This window comes from Ammospiza nelsoni, chromosome 16 (genome assembly GCF_027579445.1).
Source record: "Ammospiza nelsoni isolate bAmmNel1 chromosome 16, bAmmNel1.pri, whole genome shotgun sequence".
Classification (NCBI taxonomy): Eukaryota; Metazoa; Chordata; class Aves; order Passeriformes; family Passerellidae; genus Ammospiza; species Ammospiza nelsoni.
The window spans coordinates 15,881,355-15,898,700 of record NC_080648.1 but is presented as its reverse complement, the minus strand read 5'-3'; the positions used below and the strand labels follow the sequence as shown (position 1 = coordinate 15,898,700).

The 17,346-nt window shown below is 63.2% G+C and overlaps 1 protein-coding gene across 2 annotated transcripts; it reads left to right on the top strand.

Annotated features, from left to right (window-relative positions):
* Positions 1 to 649: 649 nt before the first annotated feature.
* Positions 650 to 16,970, top strand: RNF44 (ring finger protein 44). Of its 2 annotated transcripts, XM_059483529.1 has the most exons (11): positions 650 to 790; positions 12,302 to 12,482; positions 12,871 to 13,087; positions 13,573 to 13,740; positions 13,913 to 14,089; positions 14,270 to 14,431; positions 14,509 to 14,633; positions 14,786 to 14,873; positions 15,015 to 15,136; positions 15,227 to 15,326; positions 15,515 to 16,970. In XM_059483529.1, exons 2-11 carry the CDS (start codon positions 12,376 to 12,378, stop codon positions 15,575 to 15,577), a joined length of 1,329 nt encoding a protein of 442 aa, XP_059339512.1. In that variant the 5' UTR covers positions 650 to 790; positions 12,302 to 12,375; the 3' UTR covers positions 15,578 to 16,970. The 2 variants fall into 2 exon arrangements, with proteins under 2 accessions (XP_059339512.1, XP_059339513.1); XM_059483530.1 differs by lacking the exon at positions 12,302 to 12,482 and having other exon boundaries at positions 749 to 790.
* The last annotated feature ends 376 nt before the right edge of the window (positions 16,971 to 17,346 follow it).

Sequence of the window (17,346 nt, the reverse complement as noted above, 5' to 3'; positions counted from 1 at the left end):
ACCCCCAGAGTCCCCCAGGGCTGTCCTGGGCTGCCTCCCCTGAGATTCCTGGGGCCGGTGCTGGACATTGTTCTGCAAACTGCCCCTTGCTGTCCTGTGGCACTTCCACACCTCCCAGGGCTGTCCTGAGGCATCCACAACTTCCTGAAAAGCGGCTGTAGCCAGGTGGGACTCGACCTCTTCCCTCTGGCAACCAGTGAAGGTTTAGGTTGAACATCAGGAAGAATTTCTTCACGGAAAGGTTTGTGAGGCACTGAAATGGGCTGCCCAGGGAGGTTGGTGGAGTCACTGTCCCCGGAGATGTTTAAGGCAAGACTGGATGTGGCACTTAGTTGGCATGGTGGTGTTGGGTCATAGGCTGGGCTGCATGATCTCAGAGCTCTGTTCCAGCCGAACTGATTCTGTGATTCTGTAATTCCGGTGACGGTCCCAGCGGGTGCGCTGCCGCTCGGAGCATTACGGCCGCGATCCCCCGGTGCATTTCTGCTGCGCCGCTCTTCGGTTTATTACGGCAGGAGGCGGCGGGCGCGCCCATCGCCGCGGCGCGGGGGGGGAGGCGGCGCTGCGCGGGGAGGGGGGGGCAGCGCGGCGCGGCCGGTTCCATCGACGCGGCGGGCGCGGGGGCGCCATGAGGCGGGGCTGAGGCCGGAGCGGGAGCGGCACCGGGACTGGCACCGGCACCGGGACGGACACGGAGCCCGGCGGGCCCGGCCGCCACGCCATGCGAGCGGGCTGAGGGGCGGGCAGCGCCGGGGCACGGCACCGAGCGCCGGGGGCGCGCCTCCCGAAGGTACGGGGCGCGGCGGCGGCCGCAGGCCCGGGCTGTGCGGGGCAGGGCCGGGGCACCAGGGGGAGGCGGCGGGCAGGGCCCGGGGCTGGGGGAAGGGGGAGGGCGGCCCCGGGGCAGCGGGACGGGGAAGGCGGCGGGCAGGGCCCGGAGCGATGGGGCGGATGCGGGGCTGCGGGGCCCGGTGCGGCGGGCGGAGGAGCGAGCGCGGCCCGGTGCGGCGGGGGCGGCCGGGCCGGGCCCGGTGCGCGGAGGGGGCGGATTGCCGGCGCGGGCGGGGGTGGCGGCTGCCGGGGCATTGGGGTTCGGGGGAGCGGCCGTGAAGCGCAGCCAGGCCCGGTGCAGCCGCAGGGCGGTGGGAGGAGCCCCCGCTGCTGGGGGAGCCCCGCGGGGACAGGGGGGGCAGCGGGGAGGGAACCGGAGCGCGGCTGCCCGTGGGGGCTGTGCGAGCCTGCCCCGGCCGGAGCCCCTTCCTGGGGTCTCCCGCGACCCCGGCCCCGGGCGGAGTCAGGGGCTTCTGCTGAGGTGGTTGTCTGGCTTCAGTTGGGGGCTTCTGACTGGCTGTATCCGCGTCCCGCCTGGCACCTCGCGGTGTCCCGTCCGCCGTTCCCCCGGACCCGGTAAACTGTGCCAGCTCGGGGCAAGCTCCGGTGTGGGACGGGGGACGGGAGGGGAAGTGGTGAAACTCTTCGGAAAGTTGTCCCTGGGGAGGAGGTAGGAAACAGATGAGTCCGAGGTGACGGGGTGGTGGCAGTGGCACAAGCCGTGCTGCCGGCCCGGCAGGATCTGTGCTGGCACCGCGGGCTGTGTGTGGGCCCGTGGCAGCCCTGTCCCACGGAGGACGTGTGGGACCGCGTTGTGGGTAGCTGGGATGTGCTCCAGGGTTTGCTGTATCGGGCAGGAGTTGAGCTCTGTGGCTAGGCAGGTTCTGTTTCTCTTGTCTGGGGTCAGCCCCTCTTCACAGGAGCGTGGCTCTGTTTTGTGCTGGTACCTTGTTCATCAGCTCTGTACCGGCCCCGTGCTCCAGCACAACTGGCTGTGTGTGCCTGCAGCTCCAGACATCATCCCTGTGCTTGCCTTCTGGCTGTCCTGTGCCAGTGCCCTGCTCTGTCCCTCTATCACCTGCTCCCATGTCGGCTCTGATGGCCCAGGACCTCGAGGCCGCCCTCGAGGTGGGGTCCTGTGTGCCGGGGAGATGCGCAGGGCAGGGCCCGGCGGGGCAGGTGTGTCCCCGGGGCCAGCAGGAGCCCCGGGAGGAGGAGGAGCAGCTGTCGGAGGAGAGCCGGCTGCGTCTGATGTCACTGCGGTGCATGGTGGGTAATTATGCACGTTGCAATGAAAATAATAAGGCCGGCTCCATAGTGGTGTCTAAAAATACTGCTAATGCGGAGTGCCTGCTGGGCGCCTTTGTTTGTCACCTTTGGGTGTCTGCTCTGGGGCTGGCCGGGTGCTGTCACACCCTTCTAGCAGTGGGTTAGGTTTAGCAGGTGAAATGTGAACCCTCCGTTCCCCCCTGCGTTGGGACACGGTGCCAGTGGAGACAGGGCAGGTGTTGGCATGGCAGGTGAGGCAGGAGGCACCTGTGTGTGTTTGGGAGGCTCCAGTGCCACCTCCCTGCATGCAGCCATGCAGGGAGTCCTGGTGGGATGGCAAAGCTTTGTTCCCCAGCCTTGCTTGGAGCTGGGCACTCTCCAAGTGGTGCACAGAAATCTTTCCTGATATCCTCTGGCAAGTACCAGCTGGTTTAGTACAGATCAGGATTTGGGCCCTGGTGGTGTGGTCTGTCCAGCACTGGCATTGTGTGGCCAGGGCAGAGCTCACGGAGCTGGGGCTGCCGGACCTTCCCTCTGTGGTGCTGCCATGGTGTGTCCTGGCACTGACAGGACTCAGACTTTGGCAACTTGCTGCTTTCTGTGCAGAGGTGGGAGGGAGGGATATGCACCTGGAACAGAGGGAAATGATGTGATAGGTGCTGGGGGGCACCTGGGTGCTGTCCAAGGGCTGCCCAGCACTTTGATGTCTACTCCCGGGGCTCTGCCTGGATGCTCTTGGTGCAGCTCTGGCTGCTGCTGTGGCAGGCCGGCAGGGGGAAGGTGTTGTGTGTGTGGCAGGGCAGCAGCAGAGGGCTGGGAAGGGCAGGAAGCACCGAGCCCGTGTGCCTGGCTCTCAGTGACGAGTCCCTTCCGCTTTGTGTGCAGGGAGGTCACAGAGGTGGTGGCTGCTCTTGGTTCCCAGCTGGTGCTTGTGGTGGGCTCTGGCTCCAGCTGTCAGCTGTGGGAGCTGAGCCTTGTCCCTCTGCACTGTGCAGCAATCAGGGAGATGTCACCCTGCTGGCATGCTGGGCTGCTTCACCTTTAGGGTCACGGCTGCGTTCTTGGGGCCCTTCAGGAGAGGGAGCGTCGCTGCTGCCTCTGTTCTTGCCAGGTGCTCACTCCCACCTCTGAAGCCATGCGTGGCAGTGGTGTTCCCCTGAGCAGTGAAACACACTGTCCCTGCCTGCTGCCCTTTGGTGAGTGAGGAACAAGGAATGGGGTGGGAGACTTTGTGAATCCCATTGATCCACACCATGGAAGCTGCGTGTTTGCATCTGCCCGTCCAGGACCAGGGCCCTGTGAGGGGAATTGATCAAGCTGTAAAACCTAGAGCCAGCTAATGAAATAGGGACTATAGATTTTTATTTTAAATGGAAGAGAGTTTAGGAGAGATTTAATTATCCTTGGTTTATGGACCTGTTAGAGGAATGAAATAACAGCTGGCAGGTAAGGGCTGGGCTTCATCTTGCATCACTTTTCTCTCAGGTTTGTCTGCAGAACTGCCCAAGTCCTGCCACCCAGGGTAGAGTAGGGAATGATGTAAAGTCACTTGGAGCAGAGTTAGACAGAGTCCTGCTTATCCTGCTGGGTGTCCCTGCTTCCTGCTGGGAGTACGTGTGCTGAAATAGCAGAGGGGCTGACCCTGGCCATTGGGGCTGGTGTAAGAACAGCTGTCCTTGGTCCCTGGGGCTTGGTGTGGGGCAGTCCTTGTGCTCGTGGACAGCAGAGAGTTTGGGAGCCCTGTACTCTCTGGGCTGTCTCCCTGTAGGTGTCATTTCCTGGGGCTGTGGGCACTGAGCTCTCACTGACGCTCGCGTACCTGCGCAGTGTGTGGAGTTTGTGAGGGAGAGCTGCAGAGCGCTGGGATTTGCTGGGCTCAGCTGTGTGTTGGACACAAGCTGTAACGCTGTCACTACAGCCACTCCTCCTGTGTGCATCCACTCCACTGTCACGTGAGGCTGCCCTCGGGGCACGGCTCGGTGCTGGTGGCAGGGCACCGCGCTGGCTTTCGGCAGAAAAGCCTGGCTCCCAGATGCTTTTGGGGTTTTCACCCCTTTATTGAGGAGCTGGGACACAACATTTTCCCACGATCCCGTGGCTCCATGCTTGGACCAGTCTGGAGAAGCATGGTTTGTCACCTGCTGTGTGTAGGTAATTGGTTGGCCAAGGGGTTTGTGTACCCACCTTGCAGGCACAGCATGTAGGGTGCCAGTCTGATTGTCCAGAGGCTGCTAAAACATCCGAGGAAGCTGCTGGTGCTGGGGAGCTCTGCCAGAGCCCTCTGACATTGATACAGGAACTTGGGAGAGCCAAGCCCTGTGGTCATGGAGCTGCATGAGGATGTTGCGTGGCTCCCTGAGACAGGTCAGTTCCCGAGGGGAGCAGTGTGGGTCTGTGCTGTCAGCTCACAAGGGTGTTGGGAGAAGTCAGCCTGCTGACTCTCTGGGCAGCAGAGCTGCACCATGGTGCTTATCCTTTCCTCCACCCTTGCAACTGCAAGTCCTCAGCATTTCAGGGCCGGAGCTGTTTCCTGGAGGGCACAAGCAGACCATGGGTCCCATGTCCAGTGTGGCATGTCTGGGTTTTCTGGAGTGGGGTGGTTTGGGAGGGCTCCACACTTTGCTCTGTGCATGGCAGAGCGTGAGGTTGAACAGTGTCCCCAACAAACAGCACTCGTTGCAGGCTTTGGGAATATTATTTTCTAGCTGCAGGCTGGTCCCTGGAGACCTGCTCTCACTGGCTGCAGAGCTGTAGTTCTGGGTCTTCCTTGGTTACCCTGGAAAGTAGGATTTTAGCTCAGCCATGCAGAGCAGAGGACTGGCCTGCAGTACTGTGTGTTAGGAGCTGCTTTCTCTCGGGTGAGCCTGTGTCCTGGTGATCCAGGCCTCTGGCATCTCTCACTGTTGCCCCTGGGAAGGGAGGGCCACGTTCTGGTCCTCCTTCCCCTGAGCCTGGCAGTGCTGAGGCACGGTCCCCTCCAGCAGGTTGTCTTTCCCCTGCTGGGCTGGTGGGGCTCCCTAGCTGTATTTGCATTTTGAGACAAGTGTCTTAGTTGGTTTTCTCTCCATGCCTGTGCTTTGGGAAAGTGGTGAACAATAAAAATCTGCCGTTGAGAGCTGTAGCAGAGGTCAGGCAGCTCCTGTGCCCCAGGCTGCTCTCTTGTCACCGCAGTTGCGCTTTGTGCGCGGGGGCTGTCAGCTCGAAAGTCGTGTTTTTGTTCTTAAAACCAACCTCAGGCTCTGGTGTGGGGTTTTCTGAGTGATGTACGGGGACATATTGCAGCAAACCTCCTCTGCACTTAAGGTAGTGGTCACTCCCTGTTTTGGTGCATCTTATAAGCAGTCTCTTGGCAAATTTTTAATCAAGGACAAAGGAGGGTAAATGGTTGCTGAAAATCCTGAGTTTCTCTGAGCTCCTTTCTGAAAATGATCGTTGCAGGTTGTCCGTGTCCCTGCAGGCTTCTTAAAATGCAAAACAAACCACCCAGCCCAACTTCCTGACTGTCACTAGCGCTTTCAAGAGACACTTCGTTTTGCTGAGTGGTAACGAAGCTGCTCTTTGCCATCCCCCAGCTCCTGCCTCTGCCTGTGTCCCTTTGCAGGAGCTGCTCTGACCGAGAGCAGTGGGGAAGGTGTCTGGAGCCTGGCCCCTCCTACCCTTGGCCACTCACTTGGCAGATGCCATTAACACTGTCCACAGCCTGTAGACAGCAGGCTGGACTCAGAGGGATACTTGTGGAGCAGTGACAGATGAGCTGGGGGACTCCAGGGATGCTGTGTGGGGAAAGGACAGACGGGTGATCCCTCCTCCCTGTGCTGCCTCTGTCCCAGGAGAGATTGGGTCTGGTTTAGGAAAGGGCTGTCTGAAATGAGAACTTAAAGTGAAGGGCAGAGGAGTGTGGAGTCCTGAAAAGCAGCATCTTGCAGTAGGAAGGAAAGGAAGGACCAGGGAGTCTACCCAGGCAGCAGGTTGGAGATGGACATGGTGGCATTTGCTCTTTTCCTCCCACCCATGTGCAACTGAACTGTGGAAGTGGCTGCTGCGGGATACCTGGACAGACAGAGGTGTGTGTAGTTCAGCATGCTTCTGTTCAGGGCAGAAGAGGCCACCCAGGAGAGAGGAGGACACAACCCATTCCTTAGTGCTGCTGAGCTACAGAGGTGGCCAAGCTGGACTCGGTTGCTGCACCTGCAGCCTTCTGGTCATGCTATTCAGGTTGTGCTGGTGTTTCTAGGGCAAAGGAAGGAAGGTGGAGATCTCTGCAGATTATTTACCCTGTTCTAAGGAAATGAAGGCTTGTTGCAAGCTTACTGTTTATCTGTGCTCACTCTGCTTTGAACTTGCTGGATGGTGTCAGTTGGGGTAGGTGTCAGGTGTGGATGCTGCCTCTGAGGTCCTGGCTTGCTACAGGCTCTGGCTCAGGGGTGCTGCTGGTTCTCCCTCTGCAGTGCAGCTCAGCCATGCTATTAGACATCAGAGAATCCACGTGGGAGAGATCGACAGGAAACTGGGCGTTATCAGTTCCGCTGCCTGTGCAGCTACTCGCTCCTCATGTCAGCATCCTCCACGTGTGTGTGGCTGGAGGCGTTTGATGGGAGTGCTGTCAGCCCGGGGGTGGGAGTGGGTGGTGTGTGATCATGGCAGAGGCGTCCTGCCTCCACTGCCAGTGAACTCAGCTCCACCCGGTGTGTGGAGCAGGGAGGGAGCTCCTTGCTCCCCCATCTCCATAGTGGAGAAGCGTTTTACCCTGCTGATATTGGGGTGTCCCATGTCCCCTGGTGCTTGCGTTGGGCCTTGGATAGGGTAGGGACACTCCCACTGCTGCTCCCTCCCTACAGTCTGAGAGCTTCTGTGTTCTTGGTGACAGTTTCTTCAGGCTTTTTTTCTGGGCCCTGGGGAGAAAAGATCTGGTGTCTTTCTCTCCCTGGACTTGTGTGAGAGGCCCAGGAGAGTGTGGAGATGAAGCATTGGCATGCTGAGTGTTGGGGAGAGCACAGGGCAGACCAAGCCTCCAGTGGGAGATGTGTTCTCACCACTGGATCACCCTGGCTAATCCTGAGTCAGACCTGACCTATATATGGGGCGAGGGAGGTGGCATGTCTGTAGCAGCAGATGGTCTCTTAAAGAGCCTGGGCTCAGGGAGACTTTGTCCTGTTGGCCCCTGGCTATCCTGAAGGAAAGGATGGGCCACCTGTCGGCTGTAGAGCATCCAGGTTCAGCCTGAGCAGCCCCTGCACATAGGGAGCTATCTAAAGCTGACAGGCTGTCCCACTCACCAGGGGTGTCACAGGTCTCTGTGGCTGCACTGGGATCGCTTGTCCTGGCCCAGAAGCATTGACCAGCCTTACCAGCCTTGCTGTAGCTTCCTTTGGGCCCCTCACATGGCTTTTCAGGCAGAGCTCTGTGCCTGGGACAGTGTGATGTGGGGTCTGTGTGCATGGCTGTGTCCCTGAGACAGTGTGGGCAGAGCTGTTGCCGCATGCTCTGATCCTGTGGCTGGATGTGTGGTGCCCCATCCTCACTGGGCACAGCCATGTGCAGCGTGGCTGTGCCAGGGGAATGATCCAGCCTGGCTGGGCAGGGAGCGTGAGCAGCGTGTGAGCTGTGTCCCATCGATGGCTTCTCCTGATGCCTCCTGAGGACATCGATAGCTGCTGCCCACGGGGAAGCTGGTGCTGCTGGAGCGGGTCTGCAGGGAGTGTCTGCACAGATATCCACCATCTGTGGCCTCTGCCTGCTGCCGCTGCTCTGCCCAGGATCAGACCAGGTCCTGGCAGTCTTGTGAAGGTGCAGTGCTGCCTCTGCCCACAAACAATGGCAAGGTCAAAGGACAGAATGCTGTTTTCCTTCTCTTCCCTGTAGTTCCCCAGCTCCTGAAGCAAAGAGGCTGTAGTGGAACAGACCTGGAGGGTGGTTGTTCAGGTTTGGGCTGATTCAATCCTTTGGCTCTTCCTTCTGGAGTTCTTGCCTGAGTGCGTGGCTCTGACACCATCATAGCTCTGCCCTGCTGTGGTGCCTTCCTGTCCTGTGTGTCCCCTGCCATGGGGACAGAAGCAGTTGGCTGTGGTGCTACTGACAGTCATGGTAGAGTGATCTTGCCCCAGAATGCTCTGTGTCCTGGAGGATCCTTGAGCCTGGTGTAGTTCCTCCTGCACACCTGGATTTGGGGTGAAGAGGTGAGAGCCTGGAGAGGGGCCTGAAGGGACCTGGGCACAGGGCTGGAATCGAGCAAAGCTGAATCCGACTGCTCATGGCAACAACGAGCTACTGAATTGTTAAATTGTCAATCTGAGGTTTTCTTTGAAAGGGGTGATGCTACAAATTAATTAGCTCCCTTTTGGTTGTTAGCACTTTAAAGCCCAGCTGTCAGGGGAGGGCTGGTTTATAGGCATTACATCAGGGCTGCCGGCTGGCTCGCTCGCCTACCTGGGAATTTCTAAGTGTGCGTTGTAACCGGGGGAAATTTGGCTCGGATGCAGCATCTGGTGCTCAGCGAAGCTGCTGCGATGTGCTGTCCTGAGCACGGGGATTTGACTGGTGCCTGAGCGGTGCTGCTGGGGCACACGGGGAGCCACCGGCTCGGCCTCTCGGTGTGCAGCTCCCGGGGAGCCGCTGGCTCGGCCTCTCGGTGTGCAGCTCTCAGCGTTAGCCACCAGCCGGGTGACTCGCTCAGGTGAGCTGGAAGTGTGCAGATGGTCCGAGTAGTTCCTGCTTCTTGCTTAATTAATGTGAGAGAATAGGAGGCGTTTCTGAAGCAAAAGGGGCTTTTCTGTTGCGTAAAAGTTTGACCTGGCCACAGATGCTGTGGGAGAGCTGTCGGTGCGGGCAAAGGGTTCGATGTCCTAAGCGGGACCGGAGTAGCTCCTCCACGCTCTCGTCCGAGCGCAGAAGGTGCTGGGGAGCCGAGGCCCTGCTTCCCCACCCCTGTGCCCACCAGCACAGAAGCACGGTGACTTCCGGGCACACGGGACTGCCGTTCCCGCGGCCCACCGGGCCCACGGAGCTGCCGCCCGGTGAGCAGGGGCCCGGGAGTGATGCGGGGGCACAGCCGCAGGTACGGTGCCACCAGCCTTAGGGGCTGTCGCAGCGGGGCGAGGTGGCCGGTAGCGGCACCAGGCCACTTGGGCCGGGCGGTGCGTGCCCGGTGCCCTCGGCTGTGGGCCCAGCCCGGTGGTTCCGGCCGGGGGTCGCTGCCCCGCGTGGCGGCCCCGCGCTCCAAGATGGCTGCGGACCGTGACACGCCTGGTCACGTGGGACGCGCGCGCGCCGCGCCGCCCCCCCCCCCCCCCCCGGTGCCCCCGGCCGCCCCCCTCCGCCAGCCGCGCGCGCCCCCGGTGCCCCCGAGCGCCGTGACTCGGTCCGGTGCCTCCCGCCGCTTCTTAAAGGGACAGGAGCCCCCCGCGCACCCCGGCCCGCCGCGGCCGCCCCGCGCCGCGGAAAACAAAGAGGCACCGGAAACAGCGGCGGCGGGGAGGGGGCCGGCCCGGCGGGAGGCGGGCGGGAGGGAGGGAGGGGAGGGCCGGCGGCGGGCCGGCGGGGGGGGCAGGCCCGGGCCCGGCGTCGGCGAACAAAGAGCGGCGGGAGGGAGGGGGCGGGGGCGCCGCAGCGGCACCGGAGCGGCGGCCCAGGCCATCGGTGCAGGTACGTGCGGGCCGGGGGGGGCGGGAGCGGGGCGGGGGCGGGGGCCGCCCCCCGGACCCCCGACGGCACCTGCCCCGGGCGGCGGCGGCGGGGTCCGGCGGCCGCCTTTGTTATTGCTTTTGTTTGGCGCCGAGCACATGGCCCCGGAGCGGCCGCTCTTAAAGCCACAGATCCGCACCGGCACCGGCAGGGTTCCGCGGCGGGGGGCGCGGGCTGGGTGCGCTCCCGGCTGCCGTGGCCGCGGTGCCTCCCCGGGCTGCTGCACGGCGGGGCGCTCCGTCCGTGCGCTCCGGGATGTGCTGCTCGCCCCGCCGTGCGCCGCCGTCCCGGACACCGAGGGTCGGGTGCGGGTCGGGTCTGGGGTGGGCTTGGGAGTCGGGGTCGGCCTTCCGAAGGGGCTGCCGGTGCGGCGGGGCCAGCGGTGACCCCGCTCCCGGGGGAGCTGGCGGCGCCCGCCTGGGAGCGGCGGGGAAGGGGCTCCGGGGGTGCCGGGACGGAGCCGGCGGTGGGTGGCAGCGGGGCGGCAGGACCCCCGGGGCGGGCGGCTCCCCGGCAGCCCCGGAGCCCGGCTCTGCCCGAGCAGATGGCACCGGGCGTGAGCGCTGGCGCGCTGCTAACTTTGTTCTCGGTGGGGCTCGGGAGCCGCCTCCCCCCGCCCCTCCGAGGGGCTGCGGGACCGCCATCCCCTTCCTTTCGGAGCCGCGGTGCCCCACGCGGCGTCACGGTCACCCTGCTCGGCGTGGCCGCTGGCTTCCAGCCGCGGGTGCGGGGGGAGCCGGGTGTGCCCGCCTGGGACAGGAGGGTGGGCACCTCACGGGTGCTGCTGGTGGCAGGACCAGGGCCGGGCCAGCGCTGTCCCGCAAGTCGGGGGTGCCGTCCTGCCTCGGGTGCCGTGCTGGGTTCCAGGAGCGCAGGCAGCCCTCCGCTCTGGAGGTCCCAGAACAGGCGAGCCCCTGCATGGCTTCAGTGTTACTCTGTGGACGTGCTGCCCATCCCCAAGCCCATTGCTGTGGTGCGTGGTCTGGAAGGTGCCTGCTGGATCACACAGGACCTTGGCACCACGTGTGCTCCGAGAGTGAGGATGTGGAACTGGAAGCGGTAACACCTCAGGGAGGCTTCAGAGTGGGGCTGAACCTGGGTTATTGCTGCATTCTGGCTGCCAGCCCACTCAGGGGCATATTGCAGCTGGGCAGAGCTTTGAGGTGGGCAGAATAAACTCCCCGTGGAAGGAACCTCCTGGGCAGACACACCCCCTTCCCTGGTGACAGTCACAGACAGGTTCCGGGAGGGCTCAGCCTGTGGCTTTTGCTTTTCTTCTTCCTTTTTCCTACCAAAACAAAGAGAGAAATGTGCTTTCAGCTTCCACAGTAGTGTGGAGATGAAGGTGAGATTAAGAAGAGACTTGTGTGTGGCACAGGACTTGTCCCAGTGGTTGTTGATACCCATCACCCAAAAGTGACATTGCAGCTTCTCTCTGCTGGGCTGAGATCCCCGTGCTGAGCAGCATTCCCCAGGCTCCAGGTCCCCCGAGTGTCTTTCCTGTCCCGGGTGTGTCTTTGCCATGGGCACTGAGGAGGAGGTGGAGCTGAAGAAGCTTTGGGGGGGACCTCACCAGCCTGCAGTGAGCTGGATTTACGGGTGTGTGGTGCCAAGGCCAGGCTGCTGCCGTGTGCTGGCCTGACCTGATGCTGTGGAAGCTGAAGACGCTGGGCACTGGAAGGGTACCCAGGGAGGATCTTGGGTACACATGGAGGCAAGGAAGGCTGTTTTGGGACCTGGAAAGCAGAGCCTGGGGAAGCCCAGCCCCAAATGCAGGTGTCTCCTCTGTGCAGTGCCAGGGTTGTTTTGGGCTGTGCCCTGGGAGGGGCTCTGGTGCAGGAGCACCAGTCAGCTTGGGTGCAGGAGGGGAGATGGGGCAGGGCCAGGGCAGTGTTCCCACTGTCCCACTGCCTTGGGGAGCGTCTGGGGGAGCAGAGCTGCCTCCATGGCTTCAGCACAGCCCATGCTTGTCCCCTGCTCTGTGGGGATGTGTGGCTGCGCCCTGTTTGCAGCAGGGAGTTGACAGAGAGGGGCCATGAGCCCTGCTGCCACCACCAGCCCCTGTGCTGGTCACTGGGGTAGCAGTGTCACTCCAGAGCAGGATGTGCAGGAGCTCAGCAACAAAGAGCACCCCCCAGAGCAGCATCAAGGACCTGCTGGGAACTCCCCATGCCATGCTTAGGTTCCCTGTTGGCCGGTGAGCAGGCTGGGATGCTGCCACAGCCACAGGGCTCTTCATCATTTTCTTTCCTCTGTGCCAAAAATAAGTGCAAAAATAAGGCTCTCTCTCTCTTTGTGTTGTGCATGGGAGGTGACTCTGGCCACGAAGGGGAGGAACAGTAACAAGGGAGTTGGGAACAGGCTCTTCCTAGCCCCTCTCAGGGCCATATGCAGCCCCGGGAGATGGGGTGGGTGGAGGAGCAGCAAGAGCTGCAGCTGTCAGCTCCGCCATCCTTGTGAGGATGGAGCAGCAGCCTGAGCGGTGGCGGGACAGTGCCATGACCCGCTGTCCCTCTTGCAGAGTCCAAGGTGCTGGTGTGTTGCCCTGCCTGGAGCCCGAGGTCCCGCGTGCCCACCCGCCTCCCGACGTCACCAATGCGACCATGGGAACTGGCAGTGAATAGGCGGCCGCCCTCTGCCCCTTTTGCCCAGCGCCGTTTCTCGGGGGGACCCTGCAGCAGCCCCGACCACCTCCGGCGCAGGTACGGGCTGCAGGGCCGTGTGGAGCCCGTCCCCTGTGCACGTGGGGCTGCGGGGCGGCTCTCTGCTCCTGCTGGGGCAAGGCACCGGCTGGCTCCCAGCGGGCCTTGGGGGGACATTGGCAGGGAAGCAGATCCACCTGGCCCAAATGAGGGGTCCCTGGGGAGCAGGGGTGCTTTTTGTGTTGCGGACACGGAGAGGGCACTTGCAGGGTGAGCAGAAAAGCCGGTTCTGGAGCTGTCCAGCCTGACGTGGCCCGGTACAATGCCCTGAGTATGTCACCTTGGGCACTGGGCTGATCATCCTGTAGCCATCCTGCCGGGGGCTGTGGTGCCCCTCTGGCCTGGGGGGTCACTCCTGCTCTGTTTCTCTCCTGCGGTGGCCCCACAGCCCCTCTGCCAGGCGTCAGTGGGGACGACGCGATCGACCTCTGGCAACCCTGCTGGGCCAGGATGAGCCCCAGGTGCACCCTGCCTTCCCCCAGCAGCCGCACGTCCCTGTAGATGAGCCCCGTGCCTACGCTCTTGCCAGCACGCCGCCACGAATGCTTCACCCAGCCGCTCACCCACCCCACCAGAACCCATTCATGGTGGATCTGCATGACCAGGTAGGTGCTGCAGCCCCCAGCCCCACTCCTGAGTGTGATCCTGGGGGCTGTTGTCTGGAGTGGTGACTTGTCCTTGGGTCCCCCCTGGCCACTTGCTGCTGGGATCACCCAGCCCTGAGCCTGCTGGTACTCTGGTTCTCTGAGATTTAAATCTTGGGGTCCCTCTGCCTTCTGGGGATGTCCAGGGTGGTCCCTGCTCCCAGGGGCTGGGCACAGTCCCCTTGTAGGGTCGTTCATGTGACGACTGTCATCATAATCCATGGTAATGGTGGTTACACAGCCTGTCTGTGTGGAGGAAAGAAGGGCTCAAAACTCCCTCAAGTTGAGCCCTCACTCAGCCCGTTCCTCTGGCCACACCAGCAGGATGGGCATGCAGGTGTTTTGTTCCAGTGCTGAGTGCCCAGTGTCCTGCTGTGACCCTGTCAGGACAGGGACAGCTCAGACAGGGCTGTGCCCTGACTGTGCCCTCGGCACCTTGTCCTTAGGTGCACCAGGGACCTGTCCCTCTCTCCTACACGGTTACCACCGTAACGACGCAAGGCTTCCCCATCCACGCTGGCCAGCACATCCCTGGGTGCAGCACCCAGCAGCTCCCAGCATGCTCAGTGATGTTCAGCGGACAGCACTACCCGCTCTGCTGCCTCCCACCCCCGGTGAGTCACAGCGGGGGACGCCTGGGGACAGCCTGGGCCGTGAGTGCCCAGAGTCCTCTGGGTACCCAGGCCCACTGTAGTGCAAGTTTCTGGGAGCACAGGGTCCTTTGGAGGCCCTGGGGAGGGGGCAGGGGTGTCTGACCCTTGTTTTTCTCTCTGTCTCTCCCCACAGCTGATTCAGGCATGTGCCATGCAACAACTTCCCGTCTCCTACCAGACATTCCCCCCCATCATCTCCAGCGACCATTACATCCTGCACCCACCCCCACCACCAGTGCCCCCCCACCAGCCGCCCCACATGGCCCCCCTGGGGCAGTTCGTACCTCTCCAAGCCCAGCATCCACGTATGGTGAGTTGGGGTGGAGGGACAGCCTGGGGACATGATGCACCCACCACCTTGGTTGGGGTCTTGTCCTTCTGCAACCCCTGTGGGTCTGAGCTGGGGGTGGTGGGCAGGGTGCCTCTGTCTTCATGGCATCGGGGAGGCGTAATTTGGGATGCTCCTCCCTGCCTAACTCTTTCCCCGCAGCCTCTGCAGAGGATAGACAATGACGTGGACCTGCGAGGGGAGCAGCACCCCATCGCAGGCTTCACATACCCTCCGTCTCACCACGCTCCCACGCTGTCGCCCTCCATGCCGCTGCATTACCTCCCCCACGACCCGCTGCACCAAGAACTGCCATTTGGCGTGGTGAGTCCCCATCCTGGGGAGGGGTTGGGAGCGCTGTGGGGCTGGCACGACTCTGAGTGCCCCATCTCTCCCTGCAGCCATACCCCCACATGATGCCCCGGCGGCTGAACACCCAGCGGTACCGGCTGCAGCAGGCGCTGCCCCCACCGCCACCCCCTCCACCGCCTCCTCCGTATTATCCGAGCTTCCTGCCCTATTTCCTGTGAGTACTGCTGGGGGTATTCTAGCATGTGTAGGGCAGGGGTGGCACTGTGGATGGAGGGCCGCAGTGGCACTGTGATGGCACGGGGGGCTGTGCCAGGGTGGATGTTGGGGTTTGCAGCCCCATGCTGACTGCCCTGTCCTTCCCCCCAGTTCTATGCTTCCTGTGTCGCCAACAGCCGTGGGCCCCACGATCAGCTTAGACCTGGACGTGGATGATGTGGAGATGGAGAATTATGAGGTGAGTCTGCTTGGCTTCCTCACGGTGATGAGATGGGAGAGCTGGGGGGTTTGCTGATTGCTGTGCTGGGAGGGGGAAGCCTGGAGGGAGGCTGTGCCAGAACAGGAGCTGAGCTGAGCCGGCCTCTGCATCTCCCTCCAGGCACTGCTGAACTTGGCCGAGCGGCTGGGGGAGGCCAAGCCACGGGGACTCACCAAAGCAGACATCGAGCACCTCCCGTCCTACCGCTTCAACCCTGAGAGCCACCAGTCTGAGCAGACCCTGTGAGTGAGCTCGGGGTGCACATGGGGGGCCTGGCAGGGACTGGGGGCGCTGGCTGGCAGTGGGGCTGTACTGATGGCGGCTTCCCCCAGGTGCGTCGTGTGCTTCAGCGACTTCGAGGCCCGGCAGCTTCTCCGCGTCCTGCCCTGCAACCACGAGTTCCACGCCAAGTGTGTCGACAAATGGTTAAAGGTACTGCCTGTGCCTGCTCTGGGGAGCGGGGTGGCTTCTTGGGGTGCTGTGGGTGTGGGGTGCTGCCTTTTGGGTGGCCTCAGTGCCCTGCACACACTGGGAGCTGGGGCTGAGCACTGTGCAGGATCAGGCAGTCCTGGGCTGTGGTTCCAGCCTTGCTCACTTGCCCCGTCTCTGGCTGCCCGCAGGCGAACCGCACGTGCCCGATTTGCCGGGCGGACGCGTCGGAGGTGCAGCGGGAGGCGGACTGAGGCTGGCGGGCGCTGTGCCGCACAATTCGCTAGAGGACAAGGACGCCGGGCTGGGGCGGGGGCTGCTGCCCGCTGCTGGGGCCTGACCCTGCGCTTACCCCCCCTCCCCAAAGCCTCTCCTCGGATGTGGTGAGCATTGAGCAGTCTGGGCTCCCGGCCAGCCCTCCTCCTCCCCGCCAGGGCATGGACTCAGCCGGACGCCTGCCCGCCGCGCTCCCAGGGCCCCGAATCGTGTTGTGCTGGAGGCGGGAGGTGCGTGGCCGTGCTCTCTGCCCTCCAAAGACGCTGTTGTTGCTCCATCACTTTCCAGGTCTTTGTACTCTCCTAGGGAATTAGTGGTTTTTCCCTTTGTCACTATTTTTTTTTTTTACGATAGTTGTTTTTCCCCCTTGTTTCCTTTTCATTTCCGTCATGTTTTTGGTTCCTTGGCCGTTTGCCCTAGGGGCACGCAGGCGGCTCCTCCCCTCAGCGTTGCTCTCGGAGGACGCGGGGAGGAGAGAGGAGGGAGCGCTGCGGGTTTGATGCCGGCAGCACCCCGGCCCCGGGGACAGCCGGAGAAGGAGGCTGGCGGAGTGTGGCCAAGGTGGGACACCAGCAACCCCGCGGCGTGGCTGGGGCAGAAAGGCAGGAACACAGGAATGCCTCTGTCCCCGCTCCTGTGCGCAGCCTGGCACGGCTCCCTCCTGCCTCGGCTGCCCCGGGGAGCCCCCCAGAGGGCTGTGGCTGCTTGGGGTGTTTCGCCAGTGGGAGGATGGTGCTGGCGCAGCCCTGGCCCCTCTCCCTGTTCATTCCCCTGTGCCTGGGCAGCGCAGCTCCCGGGGCCAGGCCGTGTGGCATCCCGCAAGGCAGCCAAGCTTGGGGAGGGGACGCCAACCCCGTCCCTAGGGCTTTGGGCATGTGGTGTCCCCGGTGTGCTGCCCGGCCCCCGGCTCCTGCTCGTATCTCTGTCCCGACGACGTAAATCAAGGTAGCCCCGTGCCCCGTCCTGCTGGCTGGACGGCGCGGTTTCCCCGGCCGTGGGCAGCGAGGGGCCGGCTGGGCTGCGGCCCCCGGAGCGGGGGGGTTTTATTCATAACTTCGTGGAGTATTTTCAGTGCTACCCTGGCCTTGGCCCGGCTGGTGCGGGGGAAGCTGTGAGCGGTCCCCTTGCCACCGTATCCCCCTGCCCTCGCAGGCGCTGGGGGAGAAGCCGCCACGCCGCCGCCCGGCTCCATCAATCCCGCGTGGCCGTTGTTTTGCATGATTAATTAGCGAGGAGGGTGACGGGAGGCGGTGGCAGGGGTGGTGGTGAGAGCACCGCCCTCCCCTCCCGGCGCGTCGCTGACGCCTGGGAGCTTCCGAGCGGACGCCAGCCCTATGTAAATGTTCACAAATATGCATGCATGTCTGACCAGCTTGGAACGTGGTCTTGGCTACGTCTAGCCGGCTGTGGGGTGAGGGGGGTGGGGAGAGGGGTTTTTGTGCTCAGCTGATACTGCCATGCACTGTACTGCACATGTCCGCAACGCCACAGCAGGACCGTGAGACTTTCAGGGCCGTCCCCGCGGGGTCCGCGCCCGCGGCGGCGGCGTGTGCAAGGGACCGGGGCGGGAGGGGGCGCTCCCCGCGGGGCGGGGGGCAGCGCGGGGCGGGCCCCGGCGGCGGCTCGGCCGGCTGCGAGGTGAGGGGCCGGGCGGGCACGGTGGCGTTGTTCCCCGCGCTGAGGGCCAGAGGGCAGTGCCGGCCACCGTGGGCCGGCCCCGGACGCCGCCCGGTCGGGCGCGGGGGGT